This window comes from Protomyctophum bolini (genome assembly GCF_963924005.1).
Source record: "Protomyctophum bolini genome assembly, chromosome: 10".
Taxonomy (NCBI): domain Eukaryota; kingdom Metazoa; phylum Chordata; class Actinopteri; order Myctophiformes; family Myctophidae; genus Protomyctophum; species Protomyctophum bolini.
The window spans coordinates 17508098-17532171 of record NC_137871.1 but is presented as its reverse complement, the minus strand read 5'-3'; the positions used below and the strand labels follow the sequence as shown (position 1 = coordinate 17532171).

Below are 24074 nucleotides of genomic sequence, written 5' to 3'. Positions count from 1 at the left end.
TTTAAAGAGTCTTGGCTACATGACCACGGTTAATGGTTGAATGGAATTGTTTTGTCGACGCGGGAAAGTTAAATTCTGAGCTATCGCACAAGCTTTGGACTGATTATAAACTTTATTATTAATAATAATATCTATTTTCTTTACTGTTTATATTATATGGTGCATGTTGCTGTTTCGCTTTGCCCATACTAACTATGGCTACAAGTTACATTGTTCAGTACCATTTGATATTGTAACATTTTGAAGGTGCCAGTGCCCAACTAGAATCAAAGCGCACATGATGTTGGCATGTGTCCGCCCTCCTGTTCTTGTGCTTGCAAGCTGAAGCTTTATGTTTTGCACTATATGTCGCTGTCCTTGGTGCTGAAATACACTGAATTATGGCACTTGGCTTGGCAAACCTCTGCGTGTTGAACGAGGACAAGGACATGGACATGGAGTGGAGTGAATGTGTTGAGAACATATCGTACCATGATTTAATTCTACTGGATCTCACCGTTATCTATAGAATCCATACATTTAATATACAAATGTGTCATTTATTTTGTTAACGGTCTTCAAATTTGATTTGTTCTTATGGTTTATGTGAACACTATCCTCGTCAGATATAGCAGATTTTCTTTCTGACACACGGTGTCAGTGTAGGTTGGGTACAGAGTCGTGCTTTCGTCACGATATTTATATAGGCCGCGCATAACAGGGCTCGTTATTTCTATAACGCCAGCGTGATTGCAGCTGACAAGGAATATAATAATTTGAATGTCATCACTCGAGAACGCGTGTACCTTGGACTACGCTCTGTAATGTGAAATGCAATGACTGCTTGAAGCGATCTTCACCTTTTAGGACAGATTTGTTTTTAACCACTAACAATGGAACAAAGAGGATACGATACATGGAGGGATATACGGTGGTGGATGGTCGTTACCATCTTAGTCGATATTTTGTGGAGCGGAGCATCAGCTCAGATTCGATATTCCATATCAGAAGAAGTGAAAGAAGGGACAGTCGTCGGGAATATAGCTAAGGATTTGGGCCTCGATAAGACCACATTAAAAGACAGGGGGTATCGCATTGTAGCAGGATCAGTTGAACCTCTCTTTGAGGTGAATCAAAATGATGGCATATTGTACGTGAAGAGAAACATTGACAGGGAGGAAGTGTGTGAACGGAGCAGTACGTGTTTGATCAATCTGAAAACCGTGTTAGAAAACCCGTTAGAAATACATTATGTCGCGGTGGAAGTGCTTGATGTAAATGATCACGCTCCCACTTTCCCAGAGAAGGAGAAAAGGCTTGAGATTTCTGAGTCGGCAATGCCAGGAGCGAGATTCCAGCTCCAAGCTGCGCGTGATTCTGACGGCGGACAGTTTTCTGTTCAACAATACAAACTAGGCCCCAATGAGAATTTTAGAGTTGAAGTTAAGGACAGGGGGGAAGATCATAAAATGCCCTTTTTAGTTCTTCAAAAACAGCTGGACAGGGAAACGGCAGGGAAACATAGGCTTCTGCTTACAGCCATTGATGGAGGTAAACCAGCCAGGTCTGGGTCTTTAGTAATTCACGTGGAAGTACTTGATGTTAATGACAACTCACCTGTTTTCATTAAAGATACGTATGCTACATCATTAAGGGAAATTTCTCCAGTTGGCACTATAGTGATTCAGGTCAATGCAACGGATTTGGATCAGGGTGCCAACGGTGAAATAACATATTCATTTGGTAACGAAGTTGATTTAAAATTACTGGATTTATTTAGTATAAATCCCATCACTGGTGAAATCAAAGTAACTGGTTTGATAGATTTTGAAGAACGTAAGCGCTACGATATTGATATACAGGCTTCGGATAAAGGACCAGTCCCTTTAACATCTGATAAAACTGTAACAATAACTATAATTGATGTTAATGATAATGCTCCTGAGATAGAAGTGACTTCATTTTCTGACTCTGTTCCTGAGAATGCAAGGATTGGAACAACTGTGGCTCTGATAAGTGTTACTGATCTGGACTCTGGCATCAATGGCAAAGTTATTTGCACAATCAAATATGATGTTCCATTTACTTTATCTCTTTCGATACAAGACAACATGTTTGCTGTAGTCACTAAGTCACAGTTGGACAGAGAACACATGTCTTTGTATGATGTTACAATAGTTGCTAAAGATGCAGGTAATCCATCCTTGACATCTGAAAAGAAAATAAGTGTTCTCGTATCAGACGTTAATGATAATAACCCACAGTTTACCTCAAGCCCCTATACATTTTATGTGATTGAGAATAATGCTCCAGGTGCCTCATTATTTTCAGTCAAGGCCTCTGACCTTGATGAAGGTGATAATGCTGTTATTTCATATCATATTTTGAGACATGGAAGTGAAGAAAACAAACTGGCATCAATACTTAACATCAACTCTGAAAATGGAGACATTTTGGCATTAAAAGGTTTTGACTTTGAAACTTTGAAAACATTTCAATTCCAAGTTGTTGCCACGGACTCTGGAACTCCATCACTAAGTAGTAATGTTACAGTGAACGTGTTCATTCTGGATCAGAACGACAACGCTCCAGTCATCTTTTATCCAGTCAGTGCTAACGGTACTGCTGAAGGTGTGGAGGAGATTCCACGTAATGTGAATGCAGGACATTTGGTAGCTAAAGTGAGAGCCTATGATGCTGATATAGGATATAATGGCTGGCTATTATTCTCACTGCAAGAAGTTACTGACCACAGTCTGTTTGCTTTGGACCGCTATACAGGACAGATAAGAACACTTCGCTCATTCACAGAGACAGACGAGGCTGAACATAAACTGGTCATACTGGTGAAAGACAATGGAAATGTTTCACTCTCAGCAACAGCTACTGTGACTGTCAAAGTTGTGGAGCCCAAAGAGGCTTTTGCTGCTTCTGATGTTAAAAGTGCAGCAAAAGATGAGGATGAGAACAATATGGCTTTTTATCTGATCATAACATTGGGCTCTGTTTCAACACTCTTCCTCATCAGTATAATTGTTTTAATCACAATGCAATGTACAAAATCTACAGACTATTCTTCTAAGCATTTACAAGAGACAAATTATGATGGAACACTGTGTCACAGCATCCAATACAGATCTGGAGACAGACGGTACATGTTAGTTGGACCCAGAATGAGTATAGGTTCTACTATAGTTCCAGGAAGCAATGGAAATACACTAGTGGTCCCTGACAGGAGGCGTGCATCTGGAGAGGTAAGGAATACACATAAGACTTCTGTTTGCTGGGCTGTTGTGTGTGGATTATACAGGGATATTATTAAATTGTTATAGTGCATTATTTTGGATCTGAACAGTTTGCTTTTAATTATGTTACTAGTATCCATATTATACAAGTAGGCTACACCAGCATGCACACATAAATTAATTAATTAATTAATAAATTAATTCCACCACATTCATTGCATGAACACCTGTTGCTTTTTATTTTCTATAAAATTTCAATAACTTTAGATCAAGTTGAAAATAATAACAGTTCAAGTATTACAGAGTTTGGGCATTACACTCCATATGTTCATTATAATCGGGAATGATTGACAGGTCGTTCAGCATACACGCCATCGTCTAATTGGCTAAGTGCAAATTTAAATAGTCTTGGCTACATGACCACGGTTAATGGTTGAATGGAATTGTTTTGACCACGTGGGAAGGCTAAATTCTGAGCTTTCGCACAAGCTTTGGACTGATTATAAACTTTTATAATAATAATATCTGTTTTCTGATAATATATTAGTTGGCACCTTTACTGTTTGATGCATGATGTTATGTTTCGCTTTGCCCATACTAACTATGGCATTACAAGTTACATTGTTCAGTAACATTTGATATTGTAATATTTTGATGGTGCCAGTGCCCAACTAGAATCAAACCACACATGATGTTGGCATGAGTTTGTGTCCGCCCTCCTGTTCATGCGCTTGCAAGCTGAAGCTCTGTTGCAAAAGGCACTATACGTCGCTGTCCTTGGTGCTGAAATACACTGAATGATGGCAGTTGGCTTGGCAAACCTTTGCGTGTTGAACGAGGACAAGGACATGCACAATGGACATGGAGTGGAGTGAATGTGTTGAGAACATATCGTACCATTTAATTCTACTGGATCTCACCATAACGTTATCTATATTATAATCCATACATTTAATATAGAAATGTGTAATTTATTTTGTTGGCAGTCTTCAACTTGTATTTGTTCGTATGGTTTATGTGAACACTATCCTCGTCAGATATAGCAGATTTTCTTTCTGACACACGGTGTCAGTGTAGGTTGGGTACAGAGTCGTGCTTTCGTCAAGATATTTCTATAGGCCGCACATAGCAGGGCTCCTTGTTTCTATAACGCCAGCTTTATTGCAGCTGACAAGGAATATAATATATATTTGAATGTCATCACTCGAGAACGCGTGTACCTTGGACTACGCTCTGTAATGTGACATACAATGACTGCTTGAAGCGATCTTCACCTTTTAGGACAAATTTGTTTTTAACCATGGAACAAAGAGGATACGATACATGGAGGGATATACGGTGGTGGATGCTCATTACGATCTTAATGGATATTCTTTGGAGCGGAGCATCAGCTCAGATTCGATATTCTATATCTGAAGAAGTCAAAGAAGGGACAGTCGTCGGGAATATAGCTAAGGATTTGGGCCTCGATAAGACCACATTAAAAGACAGGGGGTATCGCATTGTAGCAGGATCAGTTGAACCTCTTTTTGAGGTGAATCAAAATGATGGCATATTGTACGTGAAGAGAAACATTGACAGGGAGGAAGTGTGTGAACGGAGCAGTACGTGTTTGATCAACCTGAAAACCGTGTTAGAAAACCCGTTAGAAATACATTATATCGCGGTGGAAGTGCTTGATGTAAATGATCACGCTCCCACTTTCCCAGAGAAGGAGAACAGGCTTGAGATTTCTGAGTCCGCAATGCCAGGAGCGAGATTCCAGCTCCAAGCTGCGGATGATTCTGACGGGGGCCAGTTTTCTGTTCAACAATACAAACTCGGCCATAATGATAATTTTAGAGTTGAAGTTAAGGACAGGGGGGAAGACAGTAAAATACCATTTTTAGTTCTACAAAAACAGCTGGATAGAGAAACGGCAGGGAAACATAGGCTTCTGCTTACAGCCATTGATGGAGGTAAACCGGCCAGATCTGGGACTTTAGTCATTCACGTGGATGTACTTGATGTTAATGACAACTCACCTGTTTTCAATAAAGAGATGTATGCTACATCATTAAGGGAAAATTCTCCAATTGGCACTATAGTGATTCAGGTCAATGCAACGGATTTGGATCAGGGTGCTAATGGTGAAATAACATATTCATTTGGCAACCTAGTTAATTTAAAATTATTGAATCTGTTTAGTGTGAATCCCATCAATGGTGAAATCAAAGTCACTGGTTTGATAGATTTTGAAGAACGTAAGCGCTACGATATTGATATACAGGCTTCGGATAAAGGACCAGTCCCTTTAACATCTGATAAAACTGTAACAATAACTATAGTTGATGTTAATGATAATGCTCCTGAGATAGAAGTGACCTCATTTTCCAACTCTGTTCCTGAGAATGCAAGGATTGGAACAACTGTGGCGCTGATAAGTGTTACTGATCTGGACTCTGGCATTAATGGCAAAGTTATTTGCACAATCAAAGATGATGTTCCATTTACTTTATCCCCTTCAATACAAGACAATATGTTTGCTGTAGTCACTAAGTCACAGTTGGACAGAGAACACAGATCTTTGTATGATGTTACAATAGTTGCTAAAGATGCAGGTAATCCATCCTTGACATCTGAACATAAAATAAGTGTTGTCGTATCAGACGTGAATGATAATAACCCACAGTTTACCTCAAGCCCCTATACATTTTATGTGACTGAGAATAATGCTCCAGGTGCCTCATTATTTTCAGTCAAGGCCTCTGACCTTGATGAAGGTGATAATGCTGTTATTTCATATCATATTTTGAGACATGGAAGTGAAGAAAACAAACTGGCATCAATACTTAACATCAACTCTGAAAATGGAGACATTTTGGCATTAAAAGGTTTTGACTTTGAAACTTTGAAAACATTTCATTTCCAAGTTGTTGCCACGGACTCTGGAACTCCACCACTAAGCAGCAATGTCACAGTAAACGTGTTCATTCTGGATCAGAACGACAACGCTCCAGTCATCTTGTACCCTGTCAGTGCTAACGGTACTGCTGAAGGTCTGGAGGAGATTCCTCGTAATGTAAACGCAGGACATTTAGTGGCTAAAGTGAGAGCCTATGATGCTGATATAGGATATAATGGCTGGTTATTATATTCACTACAGGAAGTTACTGACCACAGTCTGTTTGCTTTGGACCGCTATACAGGACAGATAAGAACACTTCGCTCATTCACAGAGACAGACGAGGCTGAACATAAACTGGTCATACTGGTAAAAGACAATGGAAATGTTTCACTCTCAGCAACAGCTACTGTGACTGTCAAAGTTGTGGAGCCCAAAGAGGCTTTTGCAGCCTCTGATGTTAAAAGTGCAGCAAAAGATGAAGATGAGAACAATATGGCTTTTTATCTGATCATAACGTTGGGCTCTGTTTCAATACTCTTCCTCATCAGTATAATCGTTTTGATCACGATGCAATGTACTAAATCTACAGACTATTCCTCTAAGCATTTACAAGAGACAAATTATGATGGCACATTGTGTCACAGCATCCAGTACAGATCCGGAGACAGACGGTACATGTTAGTTGGGCCCAGAATGAGTATAGGTTCTACTATAGTTCCAGGAAGCAATGGAAATACACTAGTGGTCCCTGACAGGAGGCGAGCATCTGGAGAGGTAGGAATACACATAAGACTTCTGTTTGCTGTGTTGTTGTGTGTGGATTATACAGGTATATATTAAATTGATATAATGCATTATTTTGGATCTGAACAGTTTGCTTTTAATTTGGTGTATGTACTAGTATTCATAATATACATGTAGGCTACACCAGTCCAGCATACATGAATAACAGTCCATGGAACTGAATACACTCCACTATATTTATTGTATAAACACCTGTTGCCTTTTATTTTCTATAATATTTCAATAACTTTAGATCAAGTTGAAAAGAATAACATATAGTTCAAGTATTACAGAGTTTGGGCATTACACTCCTTAGCATATGTTCATAATAATAGGAAATGATTGACAGGTAGTTGAGCCTATTCAAAGAGTCTTGGCTACATGACCACGGTTAATGGTTGAATGGGATTGTTTTGACCACGTGGGAAAGCTAAATTCTGAGCTTTCGCACAAGCTTTGGACTGATTATAAACTTTTATAATAATAATAATAATAATATCTATTTTCTGATCATATATTAGTTTGAACCTTTACTGTTTATATTATATGGTGCATGTTGCTATGTTTCGCTTTGCCCATACTAACTATGGCACTACAAGTTACATTGTAAACAGTACCATTTGATATTGTCATATTTTGAAGGTGCCAGTGCCCAACTAGAATCAAACCACACATGATGTTGCCTCCTGTTCTTGCGCTTGCAAGCTGAAGCTTTGTTCCAAAAGGCACTATATATCGCTGTCCTTGGTGCTGAAATACACTGAATGATGGCAGTTGGCTTGGCAAACCTTTACGTGTTGAACGAGGGCAAGGACATGGAGTGGAGTGAATGTGTTGAGAACATATCGTACCATTTCATTCTACTGGATCTTATCATAACGTTCTATATAGAATCCATACATATATAAAAATGTGTCCTTGATTTTGTTAAGTCTTCAACTTTTATTTGTTTTTATGGTTTATGTTAACACTATCCTCGTCAGATATCGCAGATTTTATTTCTGACACACGGTGTCAGTGTAGATTGGGTACAGAGTCGTGCTTTCGTCACGATATTTATATAGGCCGCCCATAACAGGGCTCGTTGTTTCTATAACGCCAGCGTGATTGCAGCTGACAAGGAATATAATATTTGAATTTCATCACTCGAGAACGTGTACCTTGGACTTTATGCTCTGTAATGTGACGTATACAATGACTGCTTGAAGCGATCTTCACCTTTTAGGACAAATTTGTTTTTAACCATTAATAATGGAACAAAGAGGATACGATACATGGAGGGATATACGGTGGTGGATGCTCGTTACGATCTTAGTGGATATTTTGTGGAGCGGAGCATCAGCTCAGATTCGATATTCTATATCTGAAGAAGTGAAAGAAGGGACAGTCGTCGGGAATATAGCTAAGGATTTGGGCCTCGATAAGACCACATTAAAAGACAGGGGGTATCGCATTGTAGCAGGATCAGTTGAACCTCTTTTTGAGGTGAATCAAAATGATGGCATATTGTACGTGAAGAGAAACATTGACAGGGAGGAAGTGTGTGAACGGAGCAGTACGTGTTTGATCAATCTGAAAACCGTGTTAGAAAACCCATTAGAAATACATTATGTCGCGGTGGAAGTGCTTGATGTAAATGATCACGCTCCCACTTTCCCAGAGAAGGAGAACAGACTTGAGATTTCTGAGTCCGCAATGCCAGGAGCGAGATTCCAGCTCCAAGCTGCGCGTGATTCTGACGGCGGGCAGTTTTCTGTTCAACAATACAAACTCGGCCTTAATGAGAATTTTAGAGTTGAAGTTAAGGACAGAGGGGAAGCTCGTAAAATGCCATTTTTAGTTCTACAAAAACAGCTGGATAGAGAAACGGCAGGGAAACATAGGCTTCTGCTTACAGCCATTGATGGAGGTAAACCGGTCAGGTCTGGGACTTTAGTAATTCACGTGGATGTACTTGATGTTAATGACAACTCACCTGTGTTCAATAAAGAGACGTATGATACATCATTAAGGGAAAATTCTCCAGTTGGCACTGTAGTGATTCAGGTCAATGCAACGGATTTGGATCAGGGTGCTAATGGTGAAATATCATATTCATTTGGTAATGCAGTTGATTTAAAATTACTGGATATATTTAGTATGAATCCCATCACTGGTGAGATCAAAGTAACTGGTTTGATAGATTTTGAAGAAAATAAGAGCTATGATATTGACATACAAGCTTCTGATAAAGGACCAGCTCCTTTAACATCTGATAAAAGTGTCACAATAACTATAATTGATGTTAATGATAATGCTCCTGAGATAGAAGTGACTTCATTTTCCAACTCTGTTCCTGAGAATGCAAGGATTGGAACAACTGTGGCTCTGATAAGTGTTACTGATCTGGACTCTGGCATTAATGGCAAAGTTATTTGCACAATCAAAGATGATGTTCCATTTACTTTATCCCCTTCAATACAAGACAATATGTTTGCTGTAGTCACTAAGTCACAGTTGGACAGAGAACACAGATCTTTGTATGATGTTACAATAGTTGCTAAAGATGCAGGTGATCCATCCTTGACATCTGAACATAAAATAAGTGTTGTCGTATCAGACGTGAATGATAATAACCCACAGTTTACCTCAAGCCCCTATACATTTTATGTGACTGAGAATAATGCTCCAGGTGCCTCATTATTTTCAGTCAAGGCCTCTGACCTTGATGAAGGTGAAAATGCTGTTATTTCATATCATATTTCGAGACATGGAAGTGAAGAAAACAAACTGGCATCAATACTTAACATCAACTCTGAAAATGGAGATATTTTGGCATTAAAAGGTTTTGACTTTGAATCTTTTAAAACATTTCAGTTCCAAGTTGTTGCCACTGACTCTGGAACTTCATCACTAAGCAGTAACGTAACAGTGAATGTATTCATTCTGGATCAGAACGACAACGCTCCAGTCATCTTGTATCCAGTCAGTGCTAACGGTACTGCTGAAGGTGTGGAGGAGATTCCTCGTAATGTGAATGCAGGACACTTGGTGGCTAAAGTGAGAGCCTATGATGCTGATATAGGATATAATGGCTGGCTATTATTCTCACTGCAAGAAGTTACTGACCACAGTCTGTTTGCTTTGGACCGCTATACAGGACAGATAAGAACACTTCGCTCATTCACAGAGACAGACGAGGCTGAACATAAACTGGTCATACTGGTGAAAGACAATGGAAATGTTTCACTCTCAGCAACAGCTACTGTGGCTGTCAAAGTTGTGGAGCCCAAAGAGGCTTTTGCTGCTTCTGATGTTAAAAGTGCAGCAAAAGATGAGGATGAGAACAATATAGCTTTTTATCTGATCATAACATTGGGCTCTGTTTCAACACTCTTCCTCATCAGTATAATTGTTTTAATCACAATGCAATGTACTAAATCTACAGACTATTCTTCTAAGCATTTACAAGAGACAAATTATGATGGCACATTGTGCCACAGCATCCAGTACAGATCTGGAGACAGACGGTACATGTTAGTTGGGCCCAGAATGAGTATAGGTTCTACTATAGTTCCAGGAAGCAATGGAAATACACTAGTGGTCCCTGACAGGAGGCGAGCATCTGGAGAGGTAAGGAATACACATAAAGCTTCTGTTTGATGTTGTGTGTGGATTATACAGGGATATAGGCTATTGATATAGTGCATTATTTTGGATCTGAACAGTTTGCTTTTAATTCAGTGTATATATTCATATTCATAATATTATACATGTAGGCTACACCAGTCCAGCATACATAAATCACAGTCCATGGAACTAAATTAATTCCATATTCATTGCATAAACACCTGTTGCTTTCTATTTTCTATACATTTTCAGTTGAAAGTTGAAAAGTTGAAAGTTGAAAAGAATAACATAGTTCAAGTATTACAGAGTTTGGGCATTACACTCCTTAGCATATGTTCATAATAATAGGGGATGATTGACAGGTAGTTGAGCCTACACGTCATCGTCTAATTGTGCAAATTCAAAGAGTCTTGGCTATACCACCGGTAATGGTTGAATAGAATTGTTTTGACCTGCACGTGGGAAAGCTACATTCTGAGCTTTCAACAAGCTTTGTACTGATTTCATAACAATAATAATAATTATTATTATTTTTGGATCAGTTGGCACCTTTACTGTTTATATTATATGGTGCATGTTGCTATGTTTTACTTTGCCCATAATAACTATGGCACTACAAGTTAACATTGTTCAGTACCATTTGATATTGTAATATTTTGAAGGTGCCAGTGCCCAACTAGAATCAAACCATACACATGATGTTGGCATGAGTTTGTGTCCGCCCTCCTGTTCTTGCGCTTGCAAGCTGAAGCTTTGTTCCAAAAGGCACTATATGTCGCTGTCCTTGGTGCTGAAATACACTGAATGATGGCAGTTGGCTTGGCAAACCTTTGCGTGTTGAACGAGGGCAAGGACATGGACATGGAGTGGAGTGAATGTGTTGAGAACATATCTTAGGCCTACCATTTCATTCTACTGGATCTCACCATATAACGAGAATACATATACATTTAATATAAAATGTGTCCTTTATTTTGTGAAGTCTTCAACTTTTATTAGTTTTTATGGTTTATGTTAACACTATCCTCGTCAGATATAGCAGATTTTCTTTCTGACACACGGTGTCAGTGTAGGTTTGGTACAGAGTCGTGCTTTCGTCACGATATTTATATAGGCCGCCCATAACAGGGCTCGTTGTTTCTATAACGCCAGCGTTATTGCAGCTGACAAGGATTATAATATATGTTTGAATGTCATCACTCGAGAACGCGTGTACCTTGGACTACGCTCTGTAATGTGACATATACAATGACTGCTTGAAGCAATCTTCACCTTTTAGGACAGATTTGTTTTTAACCACTAATAATGGAACAAAGAGGAATGGGATACGATACATGGAGGGATATACGGTGGTGGATGCTCGTTACGATCTTAGTGGATATTTTGTGGAGCGGAGCATCAGCTCAGATTCGATATTCTATATCTGAAGAAGTGAAAGAAGGGACAGTCGTCGGGAATATAGCTAAGGATTTGGGCCTCGATAAGACCACACTAAAAGACAGGGGTTATCGCATTGTAGCAGGATCAGGTGAACCTCTCTTTGAGGTGAATCAAAATGATGGCATATTGTACGTGAAGAGAAACATTGACAGGGAGGCAGTGTGTGAACGGAGCAGTACGTGTTTGATCAACCTGAAAACCGTGTTAGAAAACCCATTAGAAATACATTATGTCGCGGTGGAAGTGCTTGATGTAAATGATCACGCTCCCACTTTCCCAGAGAAGGAGAACAGGCTTGAGATTTCTGAGTCCGCAATGCCAGGAGCGAGATTCCAGCTCCAAGCTGCGCGTGATTCCGATGGCGGACAGTTTTCTGTTCAACAATACAAATTAGGCCATAATGACAATTTTAGAGTTGAAGTTAAGGACAGAGGGGAAGATCGTAAAATACCATTTTTAGTTATACAAAAACAGCTGGATAGAGAAACGGCAGGGAAACATAGGCTTCTGCTTACAGCCATTGATGGAGGTAAACCGGCCAGGTCTGGGACTTTATTCATTCACGTGGATGTACTTGATATTAACGACAACTCACCTGTTTTCAATAAAGAGACGTATGCTACATCATTACGGGAAAATACTCCAATTGGCACTGTAGTGATTCAGGTCAATGCAACGGATTTGGATCAGGGTGCTAATGGCGAAATAACATATTCATTTGGTAACCTAGTTGATTTAAAATTATTGAATCTGTTTAGTGTGAATCCCATCAATGGTGAAATCAAAGTCACTGGTTTGGTAGATTTTGAAGAAAGTACGAGCTATGATATTGACATACAAGCTTCTGATAAAGGACAAGTTCCTCTAACATCTGATAAAAGCATAAGAATAACTGTAATTGATGTTAATGATAATGCTCCTGAGATAGAAGTGACTTCATTTTCCAACTCTGTTCCTGAGAATGCAAGGATTGGAACAACTGTGGCTCTGATAAGTGTTACTGATCTGGACTCTGGCATTAATGGCAAAGTTATTTGCACAATCAAAGATGATGTTCCATTTACGTTATCCCCTTCAATACAAGACAACATGTTTGCTGTAGTCACTAAGTCACAGTTGGATAGAGAACACATGTCTTTATATGATGTTACAATAGTTGCTAAAGATGCAGGTGATCCACCCTTGACATCTGAACATAAAATAAGTGTTGTCGTATCAGACGTGAATGACAATAACCCACAGTTTACCTCGAGTCCCTATACGTTTTATGTTACTGAGAATAATGCTCCAGGTGCCTCATTATTTTCAGTCAAGGCCTCTGACCTTGATGAAGGTGATAATGCTGTTATTTCATATCATATTTTGAGACATGGAAGTGAAGAAAACAAACTGGCATCAATTCTTAACATCAACTCTGAAAATGGAGTGATTTTGGCATTAAAAGGTTTTGATTTTGAAACTTTGAAAACCTTTCAGTTTCAAGTTATTGCCACAGATTCTGGAACTCCACCACTTAGCAGCAATGTAACAGTGAATGTGTTCATTCTGGATCAGAACGACAACGCTCCAGTCATCTTGTATCCAGTTAGTGCTAACGGTACTGCTGAAGGTATAGAGGAGATTCCTCGTAATGTGAACGCAGGACATTTGGTGGCTAAAGTTAGAGCCTATGATGCTGATATAGGATATAATGGCTGGTTATTATATTCACTGAAAGAAGTTACTGACCACAGTCTGTTTGGTTTGGACCGCTATACAGGACAGATAAGGACACTTCGTTCATTCACAGAGACAGACGAGGCTGAACATAAACTGGTCATACTGGTAAAAGACAATGGAAACGTTTCTCTCTCAGCAACAGCTACTGTGATTATTAAGGTTGTGGAGCCTAAAGAGGCTTTTGCAGCGTCTGATGTTAAAGGTGCAGCAAAAGATGAAGAGGAAAACAATGTGGCGTATTATCTGATCATAACTTTGGGCTCAGTTTCAACACTTTTTCTCTTAAGTATCACTGTGTTGATCGTAATGCAGTGCTCCAAATCAACGGACTATTCCTCCAAGCAATTGCAAGATGCGAATTATGACGGCACACTGTGTCACAGCATCCAGTACAGATCCGGAGACAGACGGTACATGTTAGTTGGACCCAGAATGAGTATAGGTTCTACTATAGTTCCAGGGAGCAATGGAAATACACTAGTGGTCCCTGATAGGAGGCGAACATCTGGAGAGGTAAGCAATATAATACACATACATAACGGTATGCACAGCTCCTTGACTATATAACTACATTGTTTCTGAGAATGTTGTTACTTGTTGCTTTTATGGAACACAACTGCTTTTTATCGCATAATACAGTATATGTCTATATACTGGGTGTTAACTAAAATTATGGCTTTTAAACATTTTGAAGACACATCAAACAAAGTTCCCCAAATTGCGTGCTGCTCTCCCTGGTCCTGAAACCCATATACTAGGACAATAACAGTTTTATTACATGACATTTTCCATTATCTATACATCGACCTCACAATGTAGACCTCACGGTGATCACCATGACCATTTAACCCAAAATGTATTTATTATTGTTGGACAGACAGACAGACAGACAGACAGACAGAAAATTATAATAATAATTATAATATTAATAATTATTATTATGAATAGTTGACTTATACAAATCATTTTGCCTATTTAGTGCTGTTTGGCCACGTAGACAATTATGTTCATGCCCCCATTTGTTTGTAAAACACTCGCATAACGTATGTTTGCCTCTCAACTTTGTTGCACTCAAACAATGCCAATATCAACATTAAATTATGTATATGTAAACATACCTCATCTGTTTTACATTAATTCTCGCTCATTGCGGTAGGCCTACCGCATGGTGTCACTATATGAGCGTAATAGTGCGTGAGCTATATTGGCTTTCGTCATTCACTGGGCTTTCGTCCACCCATTTCGTTGGTTGCAATGTTGGTATCGGAAGAATGAAACGAGGTTGTATGTTGGCCAACAGCGTGAATGGGACTATCCACACAATTGGTCATATAAAATAGAAATAGATCTGTGAATTGCAGTATCAAGATTAGGCTTGGCAATGCCATCATAGTTCAATTCAATTGGATTATATGTCATCACTTCATCACACCATGGAACAAAGGGAACGCTGGGTATGGAGGGTTCGACCTGGTATGGTTACCGTAATTACTGCGTTGGTTCTGTCCTGCTGGAACGTGCAGGCCTCGGCACAAATAAGATATTCCATTTCTGAAGAAGTGAAAGAAGGGACAGTTGTTGGCAACATAGCTAAGGATCTAGGACTGGATAAGAGCACACTGAAACAGAGAGGATATCGTATTGTGGCCGGGTCAAACGAGCCTCTTTTTCGAGTAAATCAGGACGATGGTATTCTGTATGTAAACCGAAACATTGACAGAGAGGATGTGTGCGACCGGACCAGTGCGTGTGTGATCAGTGTAAAAACGGTGCTAGAGAACCCTTTGGAGATCCACTATGTCTCGGTGGAGGTACTGGATGTGAACGACCACTCTCCCAGCTTCCCAGAGAAAGAAAAACGACTAGAGATTTTTGAGTCTGCTTTACCTGGAGCAAAATATCCGTTGCAAGCTGCACATGACGCGGATAGTGGCCTATTATCTGTTCAGCAGTACAAATTAAACCACAATGATCAATTTCGTTTAGAAATCAAAGATCGTGGCGAGGACCGTAAAACTCCTATATTAATCCTTCAAAAGCCACTTGATAGAGAATCTGTCAAGAGACATGTGTTACTTCTTACCGCCATTGATGGAGGTAAGCCTCCAAAGTCGGGAGAAATGAGAATTACTATCGATGTGTCCGATATTAATGATAATCCCCCAGTCTTTACAAAGGATTCATACACTGTGAAACTATACGAAAATTCTCCCATAGGCACAACTGTTATACAAGTAAATGCAACGGATTTGGACGAGGGCTCAAATGCTGAAGTTGAATATTATTTTGGGAATGATGTGGACGCAAAAGCACGAGCGAGTTTTGATTTAAATCTGTTGACTGGAGAAATCATTGTATCGGGAGTCATAGATTATGAAGAGAAGAGTAGATATGAAATTGACATACAAGCGTCTGACAAGGGTATAGCTACACTGACAACAGAAAAAACAGTTATTATTGATATCGTTGATGTGAATGATAATGCACCTCAAATCGAAGTGACATCTTTTTCTCGTGCCCTCCCCGAGGATTCCAAACCAGGAACCACAGTGGCACTGATTAATGTTAAAGATTCTGATGCTGGTCTCAATGGAAAAGTTATGTGTTTCATAGATCAAGCGGTTCCTTTTACACTAACCCCGTCTTTGGAAAATAACATGTATTCTCTAGTCACAAAGTCACTATTGGACAGAGAACGTCAGTCTTATTATGACATTACAATTAATGCTAAAGACACAGGCCATCCATCTTTGTCATCTTTAAAAACTATAAGTGTACTTCTATCGGATGTAAATGACAATATTCCAGAGTTTTTACGAAATCCATATACTTTCTATGTTGCTGAAAATAACACTCCCGGCGTGTCGGTTTTTTCGGTAAAAGCCTATGATCATGACGAAGGTGATAATGCTGTTATATCATATCATATCCCTAGGGAAGGAGCCAATGAAAAACTTGCGTCATACTTAAACATGAATCATGAAAACGGTGACATTTTGGCACTAAAAACATTTGACTTTGAAACATTCAAAACATTCAAATTCCAAGTTGTTGCCACAGACTCTGGAACTCCACCACTAAGCAGCAATGTCACAGTAAACGTGTTCATTCTGGATCAGAACGACAACGCTCCAGTCATCTTGTATCCAGTCAGTGCTAACGGTACTGCTGAAGGTGTGGAGGAGATTCCTCGTAATGTGAATCCAGGACATTTGGTGACTAAAGTGAGAGCATATGATGCTGATATAGGATATAATGGCTGGTTATTATATTCACTACAGGAGGTTACTGACCACAGTCTGTTTGGTTTGGACCGCTATACAGGACAGATAAGAACACTGCGTTCATTCACAGAGACAGACGAGGCTGAACATAAACTGGTCATACTGGTAAAGGACAATGGCAACGTTTCACTCTCAGCAACAGCAACTGTGATTGTCAAAGCAATGGAACCCAAAGAGGCCTTTGCTGCATCTGATGTTAAAAGTGCTGTAAATGAAGACGAGGAAAACAGTGTGGCTTTTTATTTGATTATAACTTTGGGCTCAGTTTCAGTACTTTTTATCATCAGCATCATTGTACTGATTATAATGCAGTGCTCCAAATCCACAGACTATCCCTCCAAGTATTTACAAGAGACTAATTATGACGGGACATTGTGTCACAGCATCCAGTACAGATCTGGAGACAGACGGTACATGTTAGTTGGACCCAGAATGAGTATAGGTTCTACTATAGTTCCAGGAAGCAATGGGAATACTCTAGTGGTCTCTGACAGGAGGCGTGCATCTGGAGAGGTAAGATACATTTTGTGAACAATGTATAACAAACAAACAAACGTATTCCCCCTCTCCTTTTGTTGAATGTGTAAATTGCCATCACAGCAAAACTTGACATTAACTGAAATAACAATTGACCATTTCCAAGTCCTGCCCGTGCAGTTGCTTTGGACCCCTCTCCACCCACTACAAGAGAAAAGCCTGTTGCCTTTAGTGATATAGGCATATTGCAATAATGAATGAATGAATTCGTTCGTTCGTTTGTTTGTTCGTTCATTCATTCATTCTCCAAATTGGATATGGTTTTTTTATCACGTTTAGCAAAGTCATTACAAATAACCTCTGCTATGTGGAAGAACATGGCTTGTCAGTCAGGGTGTCACAGGGAGTCAGTGATCAATCAGAAGGCTGTCAATGAGTCAATTGGTTTATTAGCTTTTAGAATAAGACTGGTTTGTGCCTCAAATGCCCTAACATGAATTACAGCTGTCCTTGGTGCTGAAATCCCCAGCTATCCCGACATGCGTAGCTGTCCTTAGTCCTGAAATGAAATGTGTGGTGATTTGAAACTGGGCTCAATTTCCAGTGTCATCCCATTAATTGCAAGTAATCCACGAAATCGTTCCTCAAACCATTCTGATGAAAAAAAAAAGTGTATATCCCTAAATTATATTCTGGGGAATACTTTAGGTCAGTAGCTATTCATTACTATTATTAGAGTCATTGTGTGAGCAATTCATTAAATCTGACCTTCCTTGAAGTATCACTTTTAAAATGGTAAAAATAGTTCACTCCTTGTCCATGAAAGGAGGTATTCGAAATTGGGACAGATATAGGCTATTCTATTTACCAATGGCAGTCTGTGTGGACGGCATATCACAACTGTGATGTGGTTTTTTTTGTTTGTTTTTGTTTTCTGTTTGTTTTTTACGTTTTTAAGTGTGTGTGTGAAATTGAATGCTGTTTTACTTTGACTCTCTCACACTATTGTAAAATATATGTTTTTGCTGCCAACTGAATTTCTCTCACCGGGAATTAAGGCAAATATTTAACTGCAGTAGGTAGCGTGGTGTCACCTCCATGGTTGACTTATTTGGCACTGGTCATGGTGCTGATTCGTTGGTTATAATGGTATTGCGTTGAAAAATAAATGTTATGTAATGTCAAGATTATCAATAATACGATTGGCATAATTATACTTCAAAACAGTTTGAGTTGTTGATTACCAATACTGGCTGTGATTATTATAACATGTTGACATGACCTGCAATCTGATTCAGGATCTCATGGTGTCAGTGTTCCAGTGAAACAATTATTTTAGCCTATAGCTTTTCATAGGCTGCACTTGGTTCCACCCATTTCTGGTGTTAACCTTTCGTTGTGGTTCAAACATTTCCGTATAGAACAGCGTGAGCAGCGAGATCACATCACATTCTCCAAATGACTATTTGCATAGTTGCCATTTATGCAGGGAACAAGGCAACACATTTGTCTTTAAGAATGACGGATGACGTTCACATTTGAATACTCTTATCGTTTTAACGGATCACTGTTTGTATCATGGAACAAAGAGGATGCAGTGTGGCTATAAGGGGGAGGCGACAGTGGTGGATATCTTTCGCGATTGCTGTGTTTCTTTTCTGGAATGGAGCAGTGGCTCAGATACGATATACAATCTCTGAAGAGGTCAAGGAGGGAACCTTTGTTGGAAATCTAGCCAAGGATTTGGGGCTCGATGTTGGCGGTTTGAAAGGAAGGGGATTCAGAATTGTGTCTAGCTCCAACGACCACCCTTTCCGAGTTGATCAGAACGATGGTGTCCTATACGTGAACAAATTACTGGACAGAGAAGAGCTGTGCGAACGGACTAGCGTGTGTATTATTAACCTGAAAACCGTCTTGGAGAATCCACTGGAGATCCATTATGTCGCCGTGGAGGTGCTAGATGTAAATGACCATTCTCCGAGCTTCCCAGAGAAGGAACGGCGATTAGAAATATTCGAGTCCACTATACCAGGGACACGATTTCAGTTGAAAGCTGCGAGCGACTCTGATCGTGGTATATTTTCTGTGCAGCATTATAAGCTCAGCCAGAATGACCATTTCCGTTTGGAAGTGAAAGATAAAGGAGATGTGAAAACACCCGTTTTACTGCTGCAAAAGTCATTAGATAGAGAGGCTATTAAAAGTCACACGTTAATTCTGACTGCAACTGATGGAGGTAAACCACCAAGATCAGGTAACACGAAGATTATTGTTGACGTATTAGACGTCAACGACAACGCACCTGTTTTCTCCAAAGAAATTAATTCAGTGCAACTTTATGAAAATGCTGACATAGGCACACAGGTGATTCAAGTAAATGCAACTGATTTGGACGAGGGTCCCAATGGAGAGGTAATTTATTCCTTCGGGAATAGTATGAATGAAAGATTATTCAAACTGTTTGATATAAACCCAGTTACAGGTGAAATTGTTGTGAAGGGTCTTATTGATTATGAGCAAAAAGACAAATATGTGTTAGAAATTCAAGCCTCGGACAAAGGCGGTGTTCCGCTTGTCACAGAAAAGAGTGTAATCATAAAAATAGTTGACGTGAATGACAACGCACCTGTGATAGAAGTGACTTCCTTTTCAAGCGCCATCTCTGAAGATTCCAGACCTGGAACTACAGTGGCCCTTATTAGTGTCAGTGATCTGGACTCGGGTCTCAATGGGAAAGTTATTTGTTCTATAAGTGAGGAAGTTAATTTTGATTTAACAGCTTCCTTGCAAGACAACATGTATTCATTAATAACAAAGTCTCCTCTTGATAGAGAGAAACAGACTAAATATGACATAACTATAATGGCCAAGGACGCTGGCCTACCAGTGCTATCATCTGAAAAGACGATAAGTGTTATTGTGTCAGATGTTAATGACAACAGTCCTGAGTTTTCACGCAGTCCCTATACTTTCTATGTTAGTGAGAACAATGCTCCAGGACAATTATTGTTTACTGTAAGGGCGTCTGATCGTGACGAGGGAGATAATGCCCTTATTTTATATCACATTCAACGAAATGGAGCAACTGACAATAAAGCAGCTTCATTTCTAAATATTAATCCAGAAAGCGGTGATATTATGGGGCTGAAGAACTTTGACTTTGAAACTTTGAAAACATTTCAGTTCCAAGTTGTTGCCACAGACTCTGGCACACCACCACTAAGCAGCAATGTCACAGTGAACGTGTTCATTCTGGATCAGAACGACAACACTCCAGTCATCTTGTATCCAGCCAGTGCTAACGGTACTGCTGAAGGTGTGGAAGAGATTCCTCGTAATGTGAACCCAGGGCATTTGGTCGCTAAAGTGAGAGCCTATGATGCTGATATAGGATATAATGGCTGGTTATTATATTCACTACAGGAAGTTACTGACCACAGTCTGTTTGCTTTGGACCGCTATACAGGACAGATAAGAACACTTCGTTCTTTCACAGAGACAGACGAGGCTGAACATAAACTGGTCATACTGGTAAAAGACAATGGGAACTTTTCACTCTCAACAACAGCTACTGTGATTGTCAAAGTAATGGAGGCCAAAGAGGCCTTTGCAGCTTCTGATGTTCAAAGTGTATCAAAAGATGAAGAAGAGAACAATGTGGCTTTTTACCTGATTATAACTTTGGGGTCAGTTTCAACCCTTTTCCTGATTAGTATTATGGTGTTGATTGTGATGCAGTGCTCCAAACCCGCAGACTACACATCCAAATATTTACAAGAAACAAATTACGATGGAACACTGTGCCACAGCATTCAATATAGATCTGGAGACAGAAGGTACATGTTAGTTGGACCCAGAATGAGTATTGGATCTACTATAGCTCCTGGAAGCAATGGGAATACTCTAGTGGTTTCTGAGAAGAGGCATTCATCTGGAGAGGTAAGTGGGTTGATGTGTTTTCTTGACACAAACCCCATAACTAGAATTATGTTTTGTTCAAATAAAATAAAATACTACTACTACTACTACTACTACTACTACTACTTATACTACTACGACTACTACTACTAATAATAATAATAATAATAATAATTCTTTAACTACATGTAATTCTACTAACATTCTTTAATCAGTCAACAATCAACAACTTACAGCTTTCAATTGGAATGAACTTAAAATAACTGCATGCTAATGTGTGGTTAAGTTTCTAGTTATATTTGATATTCTTTTCATCACCCCTAACCATTTTAGACTAATTTCCCTGGGTCTGGTATGAGTGATATGTGTGAGCGAACTGCATGTGCTTTTTCAAATGATCTATTTAAATTGTATTATTTTATATAGTGTTTTATTTTTAATGAAAAAGGGAACTATCACGCAAGGACACTATATCAGTCACCAGAACCAATGCAGGGATGTGTGTATAAGGCTGTAATGTGTTTAAACTGAACACAGTTGGAAGGGGCGTGTCTCATGAAATTAATCCAAATATTGAATCAAGCAATTTAAAAATAGACTATGATGCACACGAATGCCAGAGAAGATAAAATGAAAAAGTATTTTTAAGTATTTTAAAGTGAAATAAGTCTCTCAAACAGGAGATGTCGCTCTCCATGGTGCTGAATTAGAATTAATACAGTAGGCCAAGGCTACAACCCGTGCCGCGGTGCCGCGGCTTGAGAGTGAGATGTTGATTCACATTTTTTAATGTTTGTCACCGTTTGTTTTACATCACCATTACATCACCTAATCAACATGAGTTAAACTTTCATTCATTGCCAATGTTTCGGTGTGTTTACTGTTTAGGATGATTAAATAATTGTTGCTTATATCTTGAGTTCATAGCTAGTTTGCAATGCTCCTGTACTGAGTTGTGAGATCGCATGGTGTCAGTGTGCACTTCAGAAAAGGATTCAGAAAGTCCGTTTCATGATAGGACCTTGGATCCACCCCTCAGTGGCTTTATTCCTGCCTATGCGCAGGAACATTTGTCATCATTCCCAAGCATTTCTAAGAATGTTTTTGCGTATGTGGGGATCATGAACATTGGGCATTTATGATAATATTGGGTGGAGTAAACGTCATTAAGCTGTCATAGTTCTTCTGGAGGATTTGTAGCTTTTTTGCTTCATCATGGAAGAAAGAGGACGTGAGCCACGGAGGAACAGACGGCGGTGGTTTGTGTTCCTGGTTGCTTTGCCTCTTTTGTGCAGCGTGGCATCAGGACAAATAAGATATTCGGTACCAGAGGAAGCTAAAGAAGGAACAGTCGTTGGGAATATAGCAAAAGATTTGGGCTTGGATAAGAACACACTGAAAGAAAGGAGATATCGCATTGTGTCTGGCTCTACTGATCCTCTTTTCCATGTGAATCAGAACGATGGTATATTATATGTAAACAGAAAGATAGACAGAGAAGAGGTATGTGAGCGGAGCAGCGCATGTTTGATCAGTCTGAAAACCGTACTTGAAACCCCCTTAGAAATCCATTACGTGGAAGTTGAAGTGCTTGATATAAACGACCATTCTCCCACTTTCCCCGAGACAGAGAAAATGTTAGAAATTTCGGAGTCCGCTTTGCCAGGAGCACGATTTCAAGTTCCAGCCGCACGCGACCCAGACGGGGATCAGTTTTCCATACAACAGTATAGACTGAGCAACAACGACCACTTCCGTTTGGAAGTGAAGGATAAAGGAGAAGATGGAAAGATTCCCACACTAGTGTTGCAAAAGGCTTTAGACAGGGAGGCTATGGGGAGCCACTCATTAGTGCTAACTGCCTTAGATGGGGGGAAGCCTCCAAAATCGGGTAAAATGAATATCAGAGTAGATGTACTTGATGTCAATGATAACGCGCCCATATTTACTAAAGATATTTACTCTGTGCTATTGAATGAGAATGTTCCAGTTGGTACAACTGTCATACAAGTCAATGCTACTGATTTGGATGATGGTCCAAACGGAGAGGTAGTTTACTCGTTTGGAAATAGCGTAGGGCTAAATAATAGATTATTTAAACTGTTTGAAATTAACCAATCAACAGGCGAAATAATTGTGAAAGAACTAATAGATTATGAACAGAAGGACAGATATGCAATTGAAATCCAAGCATCAGATAAAGGCCTCGCTCCGCTAACAACAGAAAAAAGTGTAATCATAAAGATAGTTGATATGAATGACAATCCACCTGAAATTGAAGTCACATCATTTTCCGACGCAATATCTGAAAATGCCAGACATGGAACCACAGTTGCTCTTATCAGTGTCAGTGATTTGGATTCTGGCCTTAATGGAAAGGTATTTTGTTCTATACGGGAGGACGTCCCATTTGCCTTATCGCAATCTTTAAAAGATAATATGTTTTCTTTAATAACCAAATCACCTCTCGATAGGGAAACACAGTCTCAATATGACGTAACTATTATCGCCAAGGATGCTGGCAAACCGTCATTATCATCTGAAAAGACCGTCACCGTTATTGTATCAGATGTAAATGATAACTCCCCAGAGTTTTCTATGAACCCCTATACTTTTTATATCACTGAGAACAATGCTCCAGGTGCCTCATTATTTTCAGTCAGGGCTGGTGACCGTGACGAGCATGATAATGCTCGGATTTCATATAGTATTGTTAGGGACGGGACAGAC

The 24074-nt window shown here is 39.4% G+C and overlaps 6 protein-coding genes across 6 annotated transcripts in view; all 6 read left to right on the top strand.

The window, feature by feature from the left end:
- Positions 1–917: 917 nt before the first annotated feature.
- On the top strand, positions 918–4267 carry LOC308322192 (protocadherin alpha-3-like; the record flags this gene model as incomplete). The annotated part of the gene is made up of 2 exons (XM_080773385.1): positions 918–3257; positions 4262–4267. The coding sequence occupies 2 exons, from the start codon at positions 918–920 to the stop codon at positions 4265–4267; spliced, it is 2346 nt and encodes a 781-aa protein (XP_080629511.1).
- A 320-nt stretch (positions 4268–4587) lies between these two features.
- On the top strand, positions 4588–6951 carry LOC308322191 (protocadherin alpha-3-like; the record flags this gene model as incomplete). The annotated part of the gene is made up of 1 exon (XM_080773384.1): positions 4588–6951. One exon carries the CDS (start codon positions 4588–4590, stop codon positions 6949–6951), a length of 2364 nt encoding a protein of 787 aa, XP_080629510.1.
- Positions 6952–8190: 1239 nt separating this feature from the next.
- On the top strand, positions 8191–10536 carry LOC308322190 (protocadherin alpha-8-like; the record flags this gene model as incomplete). The annotated part of the gene is made up of 2 exons (XM_080773383.1): positions 8191–8888; positions 9528–10536. 2 exons carry the CDS (start codon positions 8191–8193, stop codon positions 10534–10536), a joined length of 1707 nt encoding a protein of 568 aa, XP_080629509.1.
- Positions 10537–11859: 1323 nt separating this feature from the next.
- LOC308322189 (protocadherin alpha-3-like) lies at positions 11860–14860 on the top strand (the record flags this gene model as incomplete). Its single annotated transcript, XM_080773382.1, has 2 exons — positions 11860–14175; positions 14819–14860. The coding sequence occupies 2 exons, from the start codon at positions 11860–11862 to the stop codon at positions 14858–14860; spliced, it is 2358 nt and encodes a 785-aa protein (XP_080629508.1).
- Positions 14861–16634: 1774 nt separating this feature from the next.
- The window catches only part of LOC308322188 (protocadherin beta-7-like), a gene marked incomplete at both ends in the record, with an annotated part of 175041 nt that continues 167601 nt past the window's right edge, over positions 16635–24074 (top strand). Inside the window, one exon of the mRNA XM_080773381.1 lies at positions 16635–16815. Within this exon, the coding sequence (XP_080629507.1) occupies positions 16635–16815 (181 nt within the window). The remainder of the gene's footprint in view (positions 16816–24074) is intronic.
- Positions 19002–21607, top strand: LOC308322882 (protocadherin alpha-3-like; the record flags this gene model as incomplete). Its single annotated transcript, XM_080774371.1, has 2 exons — positions 19002–21365; positions 21560–21607. The coding sequence occupies 2 exons, from the start codon at positions 19002–19004 to the stop codon at positions 21605–21607; spliced, it is 2412 nt and encodes an 803-aa protein (XP_080630497.1).